The sequence below is a fragment of the Helicoverpa zea genome, chromosome 10 (genome assembly GCF_022581195.2).
Source record: "Helicoverpa zea isolate HzStark_Cry1AcR chromosome 10, ilHelZeax1.1, whole genome shotgun sequence".
In the NCBI taxonomy this organism is placed as follows: domain Eukaryota; kingdom Metazoa; phylum Arthropoda; class Insecta; order Lepidoptera; family Noctuidae; genus Helicoverpa; species Helicoverpa zea.
In genome coordinates this window covers 795,320-813,988 of record NC_061461.1, presented here as the reverse complement: position 1 = coordinate 813,988, position 18,669 = coordinate 795,320, and the positions used below count along the sequence as shown (strand labels likewise).

The 18,669-nt window shown below is 37.4% G+C and overlaps 1 protein-coding gene across 1 annotated transcript; it reads right to left on the bottom strand.

Annotated features, from left to right (window-relative positions):
* Nucleotides 1-764: 764 nt before the first annotated feature.
* Nucleotides 765-14,746, bottom strand: LOC124633933 (uncharacterized protein DKFZp434B061-like). Its single transcript, XM_047169313.1, has 7 exons — nt 13,909-14,746; nt 13,321-13,433; nt 10,818-11,004; nt 8,471-8,530; nt 4,997-5,186; nt 2,877-3,057; nt 765-2,480 (listed from the first exon to the last, which is right to left on the bottom strand). The coding sequence occupies exons 1-7, from the start codon at nt 14,744-14,746 to the stop codon at nt 2,439-2,441; spliced, it is 1,611 nt and encodes a 536-aa protein (XP_047025269.1). The 3' UTR covers nt 765-2,438.
* Nucleotides 14,747-18,669: the final 3,923 nt, after the last annotated feature.

Genomic DNA, 18,669 nt, shown 5'->3' with positions numbered 1-18,669 from the left:
GAAGTGCCGTAAAATGGAACGTTATGACTTGTGACGTCATAAGCGAATGCTGATATCGGAACGTTCTGTCTATGAAGCTTACGACAATCCTAGGATCAACAAGTATTTCAATTTATGTTAATACGCGTCGTGGAATAGAGCATCTCTGCATAAATAAGTATATTTCGGATAGGGTATATCAGTGGTTCTTAACCTTTTTGTCATGAGGGACCACTTTACCAAAAGTTTGTCTTGCTGGGGACCACCCCATTGGTTTGTCTAAATTGAGGGTTCTTTGATAAAGAATACAAGCACACTTTATAATTAGCACTCATTTCTTTATTATTTAGCAAAAAAAGCTACAGATTTTAATTTAATGAGATTTTTGTGACTGCATAGTTAAGAACTAACTTCCGAATTCTTGGTTCAGTTCTACTTACAAATGTGCGAGCGAAGCGAGCGCGAAATTTTTTTCGAACTCGTACGGACGTAAAATGTATCCCAAACGTACTTAACTTTTTGTTTGTTGACAAATGCAAAAACGAGGGCATATAGTTTCTGAATGCGCGAGCGAAGCGAGCGGGAAATTTTAATTATTTTTTAAGACTCAGAACCAAAATTACGTAAAAGGGCTACATTTTAAACCTTAATTTTTTTCTGTTGGTCAAGTAAGATGGATAGCAACGTCGCGAAGCAAAGCTTCGCGGACCACTTGGAATGCCTCCAGGGACCACCAGTGGTCCGCGGACCACCGGTTAAGAACCACTGGGGTATATTATTCCAATCTTTTGCATATGATTCTAAACGACGATGTACGATCTACGACTACGTAATGATATACTACTGTCACATTTGTGTTAGCAATGTAAGTCATTAATATGTACCATTATGTCAATTATAAAACTGTTGCTTTAAAAGGAATAATAACCTACGTAGTATGTACTCGCAGACAAAAAATATATAACATTAAAAACAAGGGATATAAATTATTTAAAATTACTCCATTCAAAAATCGCTTACGGTATGCATACTTTTAAAAACTTGTTCGTGCTAGGCTCATAGTAATGTGAATTTCATGAGTAATTATGTTAATACTTTGGTCTTTTTAGGACGTTGTTACCTACCAAACGTTCCATTTTCTAAAACTTGAATCGTTTCGAAAATACTCTTTTATATGTTAATCTACTATAAAGGATATGTGTTAACTAGTACATAAGCTGATATGATATACCTACATTACATATTAATATTGATTATATTAAAATCCCAATATTTACAATACAATATAAAAAGCACTAAGACTAATAAATATTCGTTGTATCTTAACGATAAAGAAACGGCACACATACATACCATTAATTAAGACAACACATTGATATGAAATTAAAACTACTATCACATATACTATGTTATTATTTATGCATTATTTTAATATATACTATTTTAAAAGTACAGTAAAAGACAGCATTTTGAGCACGGACTCGAAAAGCAGTGACAGTCAAGCAACGGTACACTGGCGAGCAGAAATATCGAACCACAGAAATAACTATAAATACTCGCACTTTTGTAATTCTTAAAGACGGAGGTAAAGTTAGAAAAGTTTTTCCCAAAAGTCTCGTCTAAGCCTGGATTCCAACTGTCAGGAACACAAGGTTACTTTTTATTCTATTTAGATAGTGAGCTGAGAAGTTGGAAAAGGTTCGCTTAATGTACGAACAATTTAGAAGCGGATAAAAACCTTCGTTTTAGAATCCGAAATATTTACCGTTGTCAGGTGTGTAAAGAATTTTGTGAGGCCTCTGGTCCCACAAATCTGAAAATCTGTTTAGGTTAAATGTTTCATGCAATTAAATAGTTCGCTATATTTTAATAGGTAGCAAATCGATTTTTTTACGAAAAACTGATGCCATAATTCATACACTTATTGTTAATCTATCAAAACTTGGTTCGACATTTAGCTCCACCAATAATATATCGTCCACAGCAATTCAGAAATAATATATCTTATCTGTTGCTTCGAAATGTACATGCTTTTTGCCGTGCGGTGGCAGCACGACGAACAACCATCAGGCAGGACTGCCCTTTCTCGTGTTCTTCATAGTCACTACATCGCAGCTCCTCACTTCACTATTCTTACCATTAGCACTTTTGTCAAAGTATTTCTTACCACCATTTTCAGTAACACTAGCACTTTTGTCCTTATGTACACTTTTGGGGTTGTCTACATTCTTAGGTGGGGTTTTCACTTCATCGTCTTTGTCACTTGGTTCGTTTATTTCTGGGATGGTGTTCTTTGGTTTGGGGAGCTCTGCCTCCTTGTCTGCTTGGGTGAGCACCTCTTGCACATGGATGGTGAGCTCGGGGCGCACGACCTGGGTGAAGGGCAGCAGGGCTCCGGCTACGTCCATGGTGTTGTTGATGTTCCTGTGCCATAGTTCTAGCACGACGCTGCGCCGTTGCTACTTGTATCTAGGCGGCCCTAACCAGCCACAGCCGAATACCTGCACACAAATTACTTTAGGTATAATATTACTCTCTCCTTGGGTCGAAATCTACAAGCGGTCTGGTCTGCACGTGGTCGACGATGGATCGTGTAATGTAAAAAACTTTTCCTATTTGCATAAGCAATGTTTTACCCAATACCCCCGAACCCTTTTTCAGTTCTAACTTTTAGAATTTTAATACACAAAGTATCCCTGTAATAAAACTTTTAAAACTTCTGTACCCCTGTTCTGTTTGTAGCATCAAATTCTAGACCGAAATGTGAGTTTGATATAATATCAAATAGGTATAGTGTTAGTAGAATCAGTGTAGTTTGTGAGGATATGTGTCACTCCAAAATAAACTCTAGCGCAGCAGCAATAAGGTACGAATTCATATTATACCTGAGCCATTACCTGACAAACAGCAAGAGCCATTAGCACCAGCAGCACCAGAGCCATGAGCCCCCACACCACGCCCAGCTGTGTGAGTGAGAACACGTATAGCGTTCTGTGGCACCACTGGTTCGGCTCGAACAGTGTTGGTGTGTAGTCTGGCCACATGATGCCCAGGGTCCAGTAGTTGCCGACGGCAAACCTGTTGGGGATGGTGTACTTAGTAAGGTTCAATGGGAAGAAATAAGTTAATGAAGTCATGAAGATTTAAGAGTAATTTCTAGGGATGAGGTCCTAGGTTCTATGAATTTTCACTGTAAATGAAGTAGGATAAAGGAAAGATTTGTAAAATAAATGGTGTACAAAGTGGTACTTCTATATTATGACATTTGCTTAGCCTAGTTAATTAGATGCGTTATTAATTAAAACAAATACTTAATTATCTCACTGTTTGTAGATACCTAGATACTATGTATTTAATCGAGCACCTGTCAAGCACGTACTTACCAAAAACAACATCCACTAAAATCTTTATTTAATAAAATAAAAGTCTTAATATCAAACAAATATCTTTCACAATGATTGAAATCAAATCTTTCACAATGAAAGCTCTGTTTTCGATACTGAAGGCTTGTCTCTTGAGATTGATCGATATATATACGATGACAAGACGTTTTTATTATTTTTATCTTAGACACATCTGTAGTATTCAATTTACTTTTTCATACGGGTTATTGATACCATTCAGATGTTTGAGAAATATTTCAATCATCAACATCAGATTCAGAGTAGCAAAATTTTTCTTTCCGGGGCCCAAATCTAGGTTATTTACTTTTTTTAACAATCATCAAATGTCCTTCTGTGGGTGCAGCGTGAGGGAGTGTCAGACTCTTATTGACTAAAACCCACCATGTTCTGTCTTAGGCTTGGCCAAACAATGTACCTACTGGATGAACCAGTAGGTATAAGCTAGGGAACTTTACAAACCATCTATTCCCGTAGGAATACATCGACCAACTAAATCAATGTCACAGAAATAGGTCTATTCATGTAATCTTGTAATATTTCCATCAAACTTGTCCAAAATTATTCATTTTCAAATAAACCCAACAAAATAGAAAGTCACAAAACAATAAAACTATTTGGCAACCTCATTGTTATTCAAAGTAGGCAGAACCCAATCTGGCAAAATAAATTGCATTTGCTTTTTCACATTACTATACATAGTCTAAACTTCAAAAACTATTTCTAACAAATAACGACATTGTTGATTACACTCGCGGACAGTATTATTTACCAAAACCCGTAACCTGATTAGGATTTTACAAAGACTATTATTTTTAAAGTAGTCAGAGGATTGTAGTTGTAAAAGTTCAGTGGGGTAAGTACGGTACTAGAAATTATGTCTGTATACGTTGCTATAATTAGTTGAAGTTAGCATAATCATTGTCCTGCATAGGTATCCAGAGTGTATTCTTTTATTTGACATCTGGTAAATAATTCTTGCGGCAAAACGAAAAATATCTCATAACATGTTTTTATTTTCACGAAATGTCGCGATGGCCAAAGTTTTTTGCTCGACAGTGTAGTTAACGACGGCATAAAATAAACTTTTCCAACTGCTATTAAACTACTTTAGCCTTAAATAAAGCGAAACAAGTTTCCGTTTCCACAAACGTGAAATTCGACTATAATTTTGTTTGTGCCGTAAATAAGTTTCTGATTGGTTTCCAGTTTATAAATTATGAAACTTAATTGAATATTTGAGTAGTGTTGAAATTATATTGATTGTGTAATTTGATGTAATATATTATAAATAGAAAGTGTAAGGTCACCTGTCGTGCCTGACAGATTTAAATAGCAATATTTTATGAGATTTATTTATTAGCAGTATTTAGCTTATAATTGGAATATTTTTTAAAAATAAATAAAAAAATCGAAAAAAATAAGATAATTTTGATTTATTTTCAATAGAACTTTGTAATCCCTGTCAATCATTTAATTACTATTTGCTACAGCATTTTTTTTAAGTTTATTTACGACCATTTTTGATGATGATATAATGTTACATAAGAAAGTATAAGTGGCATTATGTAAGTGCATACATACAGTGAAACCAAAGCTCCTACATCATCACTTACCAAGCCATCAGAAACAAAGTCAGCAATGACGCTAGTATCTTTTCAGGCACGCTGGCTGAAGAGTTAGAATTCCTCCCGAAGAGTTGGGTGAACAGCAGCCAGGCTAGCCCGGCGCCTCCGGATACGCCACCCACAATCATGTAGACTGGCAGACGGGGTTCCGCTGGACAGTCTCGGAGGTAGTGGACTCCTGGGGAGGAGAAGGTGATTAGTTGTGGTGGTGATGGTGTTTGTTGAAGTATGGATTGAATTGTATATGTTACAGGACATTTTTGAAGTTAAGAGCCCTAGCTCACTGCAGAATAAACTGTCGGCCAATAGTTGGTTCAATGCTTGGCAAACAGTTTATTTTGGGGGTAATCGAGAATCAAATCAAACTTTTTAGTAATCCTGATCGTTGTAATGTGCGCACTTCCAAACTGATCTATGAGCCCTTTCAAATCAAACTGTCGACTGTCAATTGTTTTTATAAACCTAATCCGACATCGAATCATTAGGATTTAAAAACAACATTGATATAATTCTAAAATGTACAATACTGAACATAATATGTACGCTAAGTTTTCCCCATATTTACTCAGCGACGTTTATTGATCAAAGTTCTAAGGTAGGTAATGTGGGAATATTCAATATCCTGCTTCTCTGTGTCTCAACCTTTGATAACTCATGCAATTTATAAAGGAAGCTGAGGTGACCCAATTTAGCTGCGAGTAGTGGCCGGAAAACTAAAACATCTAGGTATCTGCTATAAAATATAGCTTCTATCAGCCGCGCGGACCGCTCTATCATAAGGTATACTGTAGGTAGGTTCGCGCATGGCTGATCATCATGATGAGTATTCCAATAGCTACGAAGTCTGACAACCAATTTTACCAAAAAGTTTAGGTAGGCAGTCGTTTTATGTAAAACGCTGGTACTCAAATGCATTGTAAAGATTGGGCAGGTGATAGTTTTATGAGAATTCTCATGTAACCGATACCTTGGACACATCGATAAATATTAGATTAAGTACTAGAGATAATGAGGTTAATTGTCTTATGTAAGTTTTTGTTTACCTATTCACAAAATATTTACATTAATTGAAAAAAAAAACATATATATATATACAACTTAAAACTAATACAGTGCATCAAAAAATTGCTCCTCATCGCTGTCACTGGGTAATGTACCCAAAAGACTGGCAGCATTGCCACGTTGGATGGCAATGCTCAACCTCTGTGCGAAATAAAAGCCAGCCTTTGGGTCCCGGAAAGTGTCAACCAGGCGCTAGGAAATATCCCTGGCAAGAAGGTGGGCGCTCGGACCCCACGGCCGAGGCCTTATGTAAGTTATTAACGAAAATAACTTAGCAAGTCAAAAAAGAAAATTCTTGAAGGGAACTTTAACCATCATAGTTATTACGGTGGACGAAGTGGGTCAAAGCTGGAGCCAGTACAATCAACAAGATTCCAATAATGTGTCACCGACCTAATTCCCGTGGCCGGCCCGCACGGAAACGGATTATACCAGTACGCACCGGATTCGCCGATCAGCGCATTGATTAAACCGTGCCTGACTGTACAAATATTTGTCCGAGTACAAACGATCGATTACAATCGAGTGAGCGTTTTTCATTCGATTTTATTGTCGAAAAAATGGAATTGAATTATCATAATTTTTGTAAAGGTTCGACCTAAAAAGATGGGTTTATCGTTATTTTCGATCGTGAATAAGAATTTGTAGGTGTCCATGTAAGTAGATCCACTAAAAGGAAGGGTTATTTTGTTTATATTTTACTTTCAACGTGAATACGTAATGTGGGCTCGGATAAGTTTTAACAAGATAAACATATATGGCCTTACTACAAAAACTTAAACGCCTGTTTTACAGTTGTCTAAAAAAATTGTGGCTGCAAAATGAACCATATGTCAACGTCATAATTTGACATTTTTTTAGACAAGGCTTAAACTGACGTTTAAAAGTTTTTGTGGTAAGACGGTGAATATTTTGTAGCTGCTGTGTGTGGCTATTGAAGTGAAAGATAAAACTGATACACATAATATTACTACATCTTTTGATGGAATCTACCAGTGTCTGCGAAAATTCTTGTGTACTATTAGGTAATACTATGTCCTGCACGCCTGGTTAAGAAGAAAAAGATGCTCTTTAAGAAGAATGGCATACAATCAGTCTTTACACCATCATTATTACCTATGTAAAATCAAATTGTAGGGAAATACCAACTGTTGCCTATAATCATTACCTAACAATCTACACTGCTGAAAATCGCAATCTCAGAACCGTTATTTCTAACCCTTTGAACATACAAAGCGTATTTCATTTTAATTAGCAATTTAATAACCTGTCAGATACATATCGACTCCGTGTAATGAGCAACAGTGAAACTTATTGGCCCTAGTACAGTCGAGTGAAACGGTTCAATCAGATGTGTATTAATTAATTTGAATATTCATGCGATTCTGCCGGTGTGCTCAACTTGTGTGGAGAATAAATTATCAGTTCTGACTTTGGGATGCCAAACAGAATTGTACAGTCATGAGTATAATTCTGTTTGGGTTAAGTTTTTACCTTTTGGTTATTTCAACAAAGAAGAAGAAAATTCAAGTAACTAATTTTATAATGGTAAATTATTAAATATTAGCAAAATTTTAACGTAATTTTACACAAAGTAACCTTTGTTTGTTTAATTAACTAGAACTCTAATTGATCACAGGTATTCCTTCCCACTTATTAAAGTAACATGTCGACATAATAGAACAAAAAGGAACCTCAACAATTTAATTGTATTAAGAAACAAGGCTGATCCCGCCGTTATCTATTCAAAAGCCTAGCAAAATTCCTGAACATTTCTCTTGCCCTCAAACTGAGTCAAACTTGTCTAAACTCCGTAACTTCAATCAAACACCGCCAAAACTTCTCGACGACCGCCATTAGAACCTCCTTTTAATCAATAAACTTATTTACAAACTTTTTGGTAACATTTTTTCGTCGCCATTTTGTGGCATCTGTCAGTAATGTCATTATGTTGGCATCTCGTCCGCGTGGACTTATCAGATTTGTGTCAACTTTGGTTTAAGCTTTATCTCGGCGACTGTACGCGGGTATTTACGTAGCTGCTTTAATGTTGTGACGCAAGTTGGTACAAAAATTAGGTACAAAGCTTTAATTATTAGGAAAGTTAATTATGTATATGTTTAAAAGTTTTGCAAACAAACTATTTAGCTTTGTAATATTAGTAGGCTGCTTTAGCTTTGTAATGTTCTGTCATGGCTAACATGGCTCTTTACATTCGATATTTTTCTTTTCTTATCAAGATAGCGATAAGACTATCCTGCTAAATGATCACTTTTCTAAGAAAAATCGAAGTGATCATTACTTCTATATCTATCTCCTTATATCCAGATTTCACTTAGTTATATTAGAGTCAGCTTCAAATCTTACTTATTGTGATAATATTTTGTAATAATAACTTACCCATTATCATCATAATAATAGGCAGTGTAGACAACATCACCAAGAACACCGTCATGAGAACTGAAACAAAAATGTCACATTTACCACTTCAATGTTACCGCAAATTGAACCTTATTTGTACCTCCATTAAGCTCATTTTGGAACATGCTTTCTTTCTCCTGCCCTGTTCCCAAATTTTACTTGGGGTCGGCGCAATATGTCATTTTCTTCCATTTTCCCCTGTCACTCGTCATACTGACACTCACTCCCTTCCTATTCATATCATCTTTCAGGCAATCCATCCATCTTTTCTTAGGTCTTCCTCTTCCTCTCTATCCATCTACATTCATACCTAGCACACACTTTGTTGCATGCGTATCATCCCTCCTCATTACATGCCCATACCACGACAATCTTCTACTTCTCATCTTTTCTGTAACTGGCGCTACTTTCAGACTTCCTCTAATGTAATCATTCTTCACATTATCCATTCTTGTAACACCACACATCCATCTCAGCATTCTCATTTCTGCTACATGCACTCTCTTCTCATCCCTCTTTTTCAATGCCCAACACTCCGATCCATACAGGACGACAGGTCTAATGACGGATTTGTAAATTTTGCCCTTCAGTTTGAGGGGCATCCGCGGGTCACAGATAGCGCTAGTTACCTGTCGCCACTTCATCCATCCAGTATTGATCCGATGCATCTTGTATTTTGGAACGTGCATTGCTAGCATATTATAGCATTCTTCTTTGGAGTCTTATTTTTACTATTGTATAGGACTCGGAAAATCGATTACACTACTATAGTTATCGGCACGAATCTTGCGCGCTGACCTTCATCTGCGCAGAAGTGATTTATTAGCAAAGAACCAATCCCGAGTGACGGCTATGACGCGATGCACTGCGGGCCAATCACCGCTTTAGCTCGCCCCCGCGCCTCACTTCATATCACAAAAGGAACCCAATAAATTAATTCTGCGCAGGTGAAGGTCAGCGCTCAAAATTCGTGCCGATGATTATACAATAACAAACTTAACTTATTATTAATTTGAAAATGAAATAAAAAATGAGATGGTGATAGAAATTAAGACGACATTTCGAACGTTTATGAGCACAACTCCATTTACTTGTGTAGGTAGAATTATTTATTTGGCAAATAATATTCCTATCTAAATACAATAAGTGATCCAACACTTACAGGATTACTGTGTTAAAAGGATTAACAATAAATAATTAAAATGGTACATTATCTGTTTAACTTTTAAGAGTGGATAATTTTATTGAGGAATCAAGGAAATATCGTGTTTCTTCATTCTCTCAAGTGTCACTCTCAACAAGAATAATTTGTTTGCCAGAAACTTATTACGTTATAAACAGTTAATAATAATTCTAACGTCGTAAATTAAAATCTCAATAGACTAGTTCAATCTTAATATTACTTGAAATATTAAAATTAACTTTATTATATTTTCAGAAAATATTAAAATTACTGAGAATGCAATAAAGTTTGATAATAATATTATAATTTCTGTGATAAGTAGCAAAAAATCCGTCTTAATAATTCTGTTCTTTTATTCAATTCAAGAAAGTTCTAAAGGCTTATTCCCAGGTGTTCCAAAAATTACGATGAAAAAACTTTCGAAAAATGAAAAAAAAAAAAATAAGTCCCAAGAGTTTTTAAGTTTTTCTTTGTACTATAGAAGGCATGAGAAGAAAATACATTAAAACGTTTGTAGCTTTAACAATAAAACAGATGTGAAAATGAAGTAGGATATTACTTTATGACTTCAAACATCATCTCGTTATATTCGAGGCATATATAATTCGTATCCTTAAGAAAGCTCTAAGACTCGAATAACCAACACAAATCTTTTATAGCAAAAACATAAACATTAAAAATATTTAATATGAGGATTATATAACTTACTTAATCCTCATATTAAATATTTTAAAACTTACTTAAAAAGTCGTGGTGGCCTAGTGGGCAAAGAACCAACCTCTCGAGTATGAGGGCGCGTGTTCGATTCCAGGTCAGGCAAGTACCAATGCAACTTTTCTAAGTTTGTATGTACTTTCTAAGTATATCTTAGACACCAATGATTGTGTTTCGGATGGCACGTTAAACTGTAGGTCCCGGCTGTCATTGAACATCCTTGGCAGTCGTTACGGGTAGTCAGAAGCCAGTAAGTCTGACACCAGTCTAACCAAGGGGTATCGGGTTGCCCGGGTAACTGGGTTGAGGGGGTCAGATAGGCAGTCGCTTCTTGTAAAGCACTGGTACTCAGCTGAATCCGGTTAGACTGGAATCCGACCCCAACATAGTTGGGAAAAAGGCTCGGAGGATGATGATTATATAACTTACTTGTCCTATTCATAATCTTAGCAGCCCTGCACACAAAGTCCACGGTTCCAGAAGCTTCCATATTCGCGTCTTTCAGCTGGTAGGCCACTGAGCCGTACGTCGTCAGGCCCATGCCTAGGCCTAGGCCAGTCCTATCACTGTACTTGGCCTGTTCCCCGCAGAGGCGACGTTGTTCATCTCCTGAGACCTGTGAAAGAAGGATTTAGAGTGACAATTGTTCAACAAGTTAGTCAGCAATCATTTTGGAAATATTTACTATTATTAACAGTCAAGTCTCCCGCCCATCCGTATGGACCATGGCTGTGCCGCTAACGAATTTGCCAAGCTATCGTAGAAGGTTGCCGGGTAACTGGGTTGAGGATGTCAGACAGGCAGTCGCTCCTTGTAAATCACTGGTACTTAGCTGAATCCGGTTAGACTAGAAGCCGACCCCAACATAGTTGGAAAAAAGGCTCGGGAGATGATAGATGAGTAGAAGGTACCTATAGATACGACTACTCCAGTGCTACGAAAGCGTAGCAGTACTACGATTGCTACGCGGCTACGAATTCTACTACTTACATATTTGCATGAGCAATTAATCATACTCAGTTCACGCTTATTTAAAACCTAGTGTGAATTAAACACTTAATTTAAATGCTAATTTATTTTAATTTTCAATCGTAATTAGTGGTGCAGTTAAAGTAATGACATTCATAACAACTGCATAATTTATTATTGCATGTTTCATGGAAAACTTAGTTATTTGCTTGTGCTTTAAAACTTGAAATTATAACGCCATTTACTGGTCATTCACCTTCCGGCTTATGTTGAAGTTTGTTCGTTCTTGTAACTGCTCATTAATAGTTCTTTAACCTGAACGAATTAGGAAACAAAGCCCTTTTGTTGAAACGCTGAACTAATTTAGAGCATACTTTACTTTTACTTTAAGCTGTATAATCTGTTAAACTTTCTCTAATGACATTGGTTAATCAGCTGAATCTGGAAGTAGAGAATTTTATATTTACTAGTTCAATTATGATGGGTAAGATTAAATTCCTAAAATACTTGGAAATCAAGTATCATTGAGGATCACCATTTAATTTCGCCAAAACTGTACCTTGACTTCTATCAAAGATTAATTAAAAGATAGATAGAATCGACGGGTTAGCGTAATTATAGAATTTCTAAAGTTAATCTTAATTGCAGAGTCTATTAAAATATTAATCCTTACTATCTGCTTTAACCCTTTGCCAAACAAGCCTGAAGTTACGTTATCTCTAACACCAGCAAGTTAAATGATTTATTTGCAATCACAAAATATAATAATTTACACGAACATCAGAACTTGGGTACTGAAATATTTTATCTTAGTCATTTCATCGTAATTGCTTTTCGTCTTTCAGGTTATATCAACGGCTAACGGCATTTGAAATTGCTATAATTTCAGTCGAAATGGTGACTTTTTGTTAACCATTTCGAAATATGAAACATAATTTTATTTTAAAATTGAACCGCCTTTCATTTAGCAGTAACTGCTTATTGCTTCCAGCTACATAATTTTGAGCTTCAAAAAATAAAATAGACCGAAATATCAATAAATAATGTAAATTTTTAACCACAAGCATAAGCTATCAAAAACATCAGACTTTTTTCCAAATATTTTTCAGAAATGTCCACGTTTTTTAAACATTATATATAAAACATTTTTAATAACATGCACCAACATCTCTTTAATCTCCGGCTTATGAAAAATGTGTACAAAAATATATTAAAAAATCCTTTTTATTTTTGTTTACGTGTCACATGCATTTTAACCAACTTTCTACAAATGAAGTTCTAAATTTATCTGTATGTTTTCATTCTATACTGTCAATTAATCTTTTGAAAGTTACCCTATTTTCCAAAAGTGTCCATTAAACGTTTTAACTGGACTTTATATGACACAGTTAAGTCTTCATCACCGGTCGTCAAAATAACTGGAAATAAAACTTTCGGTAATGGATGAGACCGTAGTTTTACGCGTTGTTATAAAATATTATAAGCTTTTGGGGTTAAAGTTCAACGGTTCTATTATAATAAAGACTATACTACCAAAACTGAAAAATCAGCGGTTATATTCACACTGCATATTATCTACTAGTTTCTGCCAGCGGTTTCAACCGCATCCCGTGGGAACTACTTCCCGTATCGGGATAAAAAGTAGCTTATAGCCTCGATAAATGGGCTATCTAACACTGAAAGAAATTTTCAAATCGGACCAGTAGTTCCTCAGATTAGCGCGTTCAAACAAACAAACAAACTCTTCAGCTTTATAATATTAGTATAGATTTAAAACTCTTTTAACGACTAGGTACATTAAAACGTAATTATTTACATCTCTCTCAAAATATAACACCAAATCTGCAAATACCCGGTTCCTTAATTTCTGAACTCGATCTGAACAGGACCTCATTACATATTATCAAATCATCAAACTAATACAATCCTAAAATACTAACACGTAAAGTTCATAATAACTTACCTGACTAACTGAGCTAGAGGCTCTTCGGGATCCAGTATCTGAAGGTGCACCAGCCCCCGTCTGTCTGCCAGCCACCGATGCTCTGTAGGGGGACACGCTCCGTCCTCGGGTACCTGGTGAAAAGAATTCCATTGATCGATGTTTATAGAAAAAAAAGAAAGCTCGTAAGGTTGTCTATTTATAAATAGTTAGAGATCTCCTCTGTATTAATTCATCCAAGTGCAAAAATGAATTTGAGTACCTATCTTTTATATGTAGCGTCAAATTGCCAAACTATATAACACAGTTAATTAAAATGTCCAAATGGTATTATACGCATACTCCAAACGGAAATTGACTTTAGGACCTAAACTCTCGGAGCTGGCACATAATTCAAATCACGACAAGCTGTCAAAATAGAGATTATTCCGAGAAATCCATCAAGCCACTTAATTTAAATAAGACAAGGATTTCGGGCGCCATTCCGACAGGGTTGGCGTCAATTTACCTTCATTTTGTGTCATAAATATTAAGTTTGTCTATTAATCGGGCTAATTGAGATATTTGTCTCGGGACTCGGTCAAAGGTGTGACTAATCAACTCACTTACCCGCAGTCTGACTATCTTCGCTCGGCCGTCGCTCTCGAGAAACCAATGGCTCTTGGAATGTCAGCGTTAAACTTCCCCTGGGGCTGATCCTATTTGCTTCACAGTCTCCTGCGACTAGACTACCTCGTGCACTCCTTTCTGATGGTGCGATACTTCCCCGAGGACTCCTTTGTGAATCAGGAATCAAAGATCCTCTCGGACTCCTGTTCATTTCTTGAATATCTTTCTTTAGAGGAGCTTCAGGCCCTACACTCCCTCTTGGACTGGTCCTAGGACTAGGCCCTAAGTCTTTTTGACTCCGAGCGGGGTCTATTTGAATACTTGCTACAGAATGACGAGGACTTCTCCCTACATCTGGCACCAAGGAGTTTCGAGGCTGATTCCATGACGTACCCTCAGGGACCAAGCTTCGTCGCGGACTTCTGGCAGTCGCGTCAGGTGTAATACTGTTCCTTGGACTTCTGTTAAAGTCTTGAGGATTTAGACTGAGTCTTGATCCGTAATTCATGTCCACTGCTAAGTTGTTTCTAGATGGTGCCAGAGTATTTCTTGTAGGTAAAGCTGTATCGGGTGTAATTGAATTTCTGGCAGATCTAGGTTCGGGGACCAATGAGTGTCTTGGACTGCGATGGTAGTCTAGTGCAGCATCTGGTGCGAGGCTCGCTCGAGGACTTCTTTGTGGCGGAGGAGTTGGTTCCATTTCTTCATCAGTCTCTGTAGCTGCTAAAGAGGCTCTTCGAGAGGGCTGTGCTGATGCTCTCGGAGATCTGGCTTGCGGTGACGTGGCGGCACTCCGGGAAGCGCGCCGTCGTCTCGACGATGACGTCCTGTGAAGCATTTTGACGGCTTCTCACATCCACCTACTGCTCACCACCAGCCTCTGGCATCCAGTTCATCATTTTATCTGAAACAAAGAACAGAATGGCCTTGAAACTTCCCGATCATGTTCATGGATTTAGCTTTTACAAAATTTGTAACTAAACTTGGTAATCCGATTGCAAAGCCGCAATTTTAACTTCTTTGTTTACGGTCTCAGGCCATGAATCTTAATGCTGTTTAAAATGAGCTGAACGTTATAATGTCACGTAATTTATCACGGACTTGTCCGTGTGAATTCGCTTGTCATACAAACCGCTGGAATATATTTCTAATTCTACCATTTCATCTTAATGTAGCTGAGTAATTATGATGATTCATAACCAAATTAGTTTTGTTGTCTCTTTGTGGGACACGGGAAACTCATCAAGTAATTAAGTCTTCCAGTGATATGGGAAAAGTGCTTTGTAATGGACACAAAAATATATGGTTCTGACGTAAATATCCGTGTTTCTCTGTAACAAAATCATTATATTTGTTCTTCAGGTTTAATACAGTTATATTTTACCAATTATTTAATATATGTTATGCAAATGTGTTGCAACTTTATTGCGCCTAACCTGGCACAGATCCAAAACTGCAGGCCAGCACTGACAACTTACATAATGGAACAACTGAATACCGCACGCGAGCCTATGTTTGCCACCACTACACAAAAGTGGCGTTTAAAATGCAATTATTCATTTAACTGCTAGGTATTGGTTTGGTTTCATATAGGAATCGATTGATATTTAGTCTGTAATGGGACTGTTAATTTCATTTAGTGATTATAAAGTCTTTATCTCAAACCTAGGTAGGTTATAAATTCGATAGGTACATAAAACACACTTTGGCTAAAAAAGTAAACTCAAACTCAAAAAAGTTTATTATTTAATGAGCACTTTTCGAAAGTCTAACAGCCAGTTTCTTCATCAAAAGTTAAAGCCAAAGTAAAAGTCAAAGTAATGTCTAAAGTAAAAGTAACGGTCAAATTCAATTTTTCTATTAGTTTTGCTGTCACTTTAGCCTTGAAAAAACGAGTTTGACCGTTACTTTTACTTTAGACATTACTTTAACTTTAACTTTTGATGAAGAAACTGGCCGTTAAACAAAAGAAAGAACTAAAACGGCCCGCCCTACACTTCCTATGTGTTTTTGCATAATACTTCTTCAGTAAGTTTGTCAGCATCCCGGTTATAAGATTCCATGACATTCAAACGAATAATTCACGTCTACCCACCATCGAACTTCCAATCAGAAACATAATCCAACTCCAACCAACCCACGGATTACACAATCAAATTGCTGAACCCTGTCACTAACTCACGAACTACAACAATCCCAGCTGCGGGTCACTTTAATACCAACTAAATGTTTCATTATTACTTGGCTGTGACGTTGGCGTTATGCAACTTCCATTGCGGGCTATAAGGTGATCTTCACACTGCCCCGCATCACGCTGCATCTTGCGTGTCGACGCACCTACGCGCGTTCCTGCGGGAGTGCAGATCTGCATCATCGTGCGGGTTTTTCACGCACTCACGCGCGTAGGTGCGTTTTGTAAATTCACGCACAGCGAGTTCCATTTTCAAATATACACGTCACGCCCATTCAAAATCACGCGCGGCATTGCGGGATTCAGTGTGCCATACCTTGCGTCTCGCCCCGCACCTACGCGCGGGGGTGCGTGTTTCTCCGCATGTATGTGCGTGATCCGCATGAACGCGCGTGGATGCATTTTCAGTGTGTTGGACTATGCGTGTTTTCCATACAAACGGAGATATTTCCATACAACGGAAAAAAACGCATCCACGCACTACGCTGCATCATGCGGGGCAGTGTGATAATCGCCTAAAGGATAGATTTCTTAGAGAATTTCACAAACTGGATACGCCATAACGTTCCATGCCGTCTGACAAAGTTCCAATTTTTGTTGTGTGTATGTGATCGAACATTACTGAGTAAGCTTTTTATTGTCTGTTAGCCATTTTGTCGCGGTTTCATGTGGGAACTGCTGCCCGTACCGGAACAAAATATAAAAACTTATGTTACTCGGGGAGAGTGTAGCTTTCCAACAGTGAAATAATTTTTGGAATCGGTTCAGTAGTTGCGGAGCCTTTAAGGTACAAACAAACAAACAGTGTAGAAAAAGTATCAGTATCATCGAGCATCGATTGGCAGACTTCTTCGCATACACATTTGGGCTCATAGCTGTGCCAGTTGGTTCTATGCTCTAAGCAGTTACACAACATCCATTGCTAGCCACAAAGGAAATATCCTGAGTAATTTGGGAACTGTCAGAGCATTATCTTGGCAACATAAGCTGGCAATTGGATGATGTGATGAGCTATTGTTAAAGCCTATAAATGGACGGTTTTGTGTTCAACTAAATGGGATTTTTTGTATCGTAGTTTTTTTGTGGGCGGCACTTAATTATTTTTGTGTGAGTTTCTCGTGTTTAGGTGCTGTTAAATCTGAAGATAGTGTTTCATGTCAAAATAACGTGTGGGAAAATAAACAAATTTTTCCCAAATATAAATTGATCAGATTTTTTTAATATTGCATAGTAATGTTATATCTGACTGCCATTTCACCATCTCGATGCGGTTTCATCCACTTTCCGCACCCGGATAAAATGTTACCTATATGTTATTCTGATAAAGAGGGTATACACAACATTACTGTCATGTTTCATAAAAAATCCATTCGGTAGGTAGTTTTCGCCCGAAAGAGGAACAAACTTCCGACATAAAAACATTTACATTCATAACATTAGTACCTAGGATATCATCCAGTACAATCCAGTAGGTACTTCAAACAGGGAACATAAATTGTAAGTATATTTTGTGTGTATAACCAAGACCGAATATATGTTCTGCGATTTCGGCGGTCTCTCCAGTCCTGAAGCCATAGCGCTGGATAACGCACTTCTTCCAGTCTGCTCCGATTTCCGGTATCTCGGTTCGCTTATTCAGGGCGATGGCGAAATAGATCGGACAGTTACGCACAGAATTAACGCAGGATGGATGAAATGGCGGCAGGTAACGGGAACAACTTGTGACCCTCGTATTCCCCTTAAAGTTAAGGGGAAAATTTACAAGAGTATGGTCAGGCCTGCTGTCTTGTATGGATCAGAGTGCTGGCCCACAAAAGCGACGAATGAAAGACAATTGCATGCGGCAGAGATGAGAATGTTAAGAGGTATGTGTGGAGTTACGCGAATGGATAGAGTGAGGAATGAGTATACAAGAGGAAGTTTGAAAGTAGCGCCGGTATCAGAAAAACTGCGTGGAAACCGGCTGTCGTGGTATGGGCATGTGATGCGGAGGGATGAGAGTCATGTTGTGAGGAAGGTGATGAGTATGAACGTGGACGGATATAGTGGAAGAGGAAGACCAAAGAAACGATGGATGGATTGTGTGAAAGTAGATATGGTAAGAAAGAATGTTACTTGTGAGATGACGGCAGATAGAAGAGTATGGAAGAAGAAAACATGCTGCGCCGACCCCAAATAAAATTGGGATAAGGGCAGGAGGATGATGATTTTGTGTGTATAAGTAGTTAATGTATGCACCGCTCGCCAGAAAGGGAGTTAGTGACCGCAGCAGTTTGACTGCAGCGCTGATTCCGAGGCTTCAAAGTGAACGTCGGACAGTTCGTTTTAATTGTATTATTTTGTGGCTTGTTTTAACTTCCAATTTATACTGAAACTGGTTCGTTTTGATGTCACTATATCTGTGTTAGGTTTGCCTGACATTTAAAATTTCCACACGTGGATTCATTTATTGAAATTATTTCATCATTTTTTTTCAGTAGTTTTATTCTTTTAGAAAAGGGATTTACATCATAAAAAGTTTGTCATTATTACCTCACTTTCCAGCTAGGGAAACGACGGAGTAAATTTAA

Excerpts from the sequence above, each read along its gene's own strand:
- LOC124633933 (XM_047169313.1), bottom strand. The coding sequence starts at position 14,746 with ATGCTTCACAGGACGTCATCGTCGAGACGACGGCGCGCTTCCCGGAGT. Across the intron at positions 3,058-4,996 it reads ACTTTGTTTCTGATGGCTTG|GTTTGCCGTCGGCAACTACT; the intron begins GTAAGTGATGAT and ends CATCCCCAACAG. Across the intron at positions 2,481-2,876 it reads TGGCTCTTGCTGTTTGTCAG|GTATTCGGCTGTGGCTGGTT; the intron begins GTAATGGCTCAG and ends ATTTGTGTGCAG.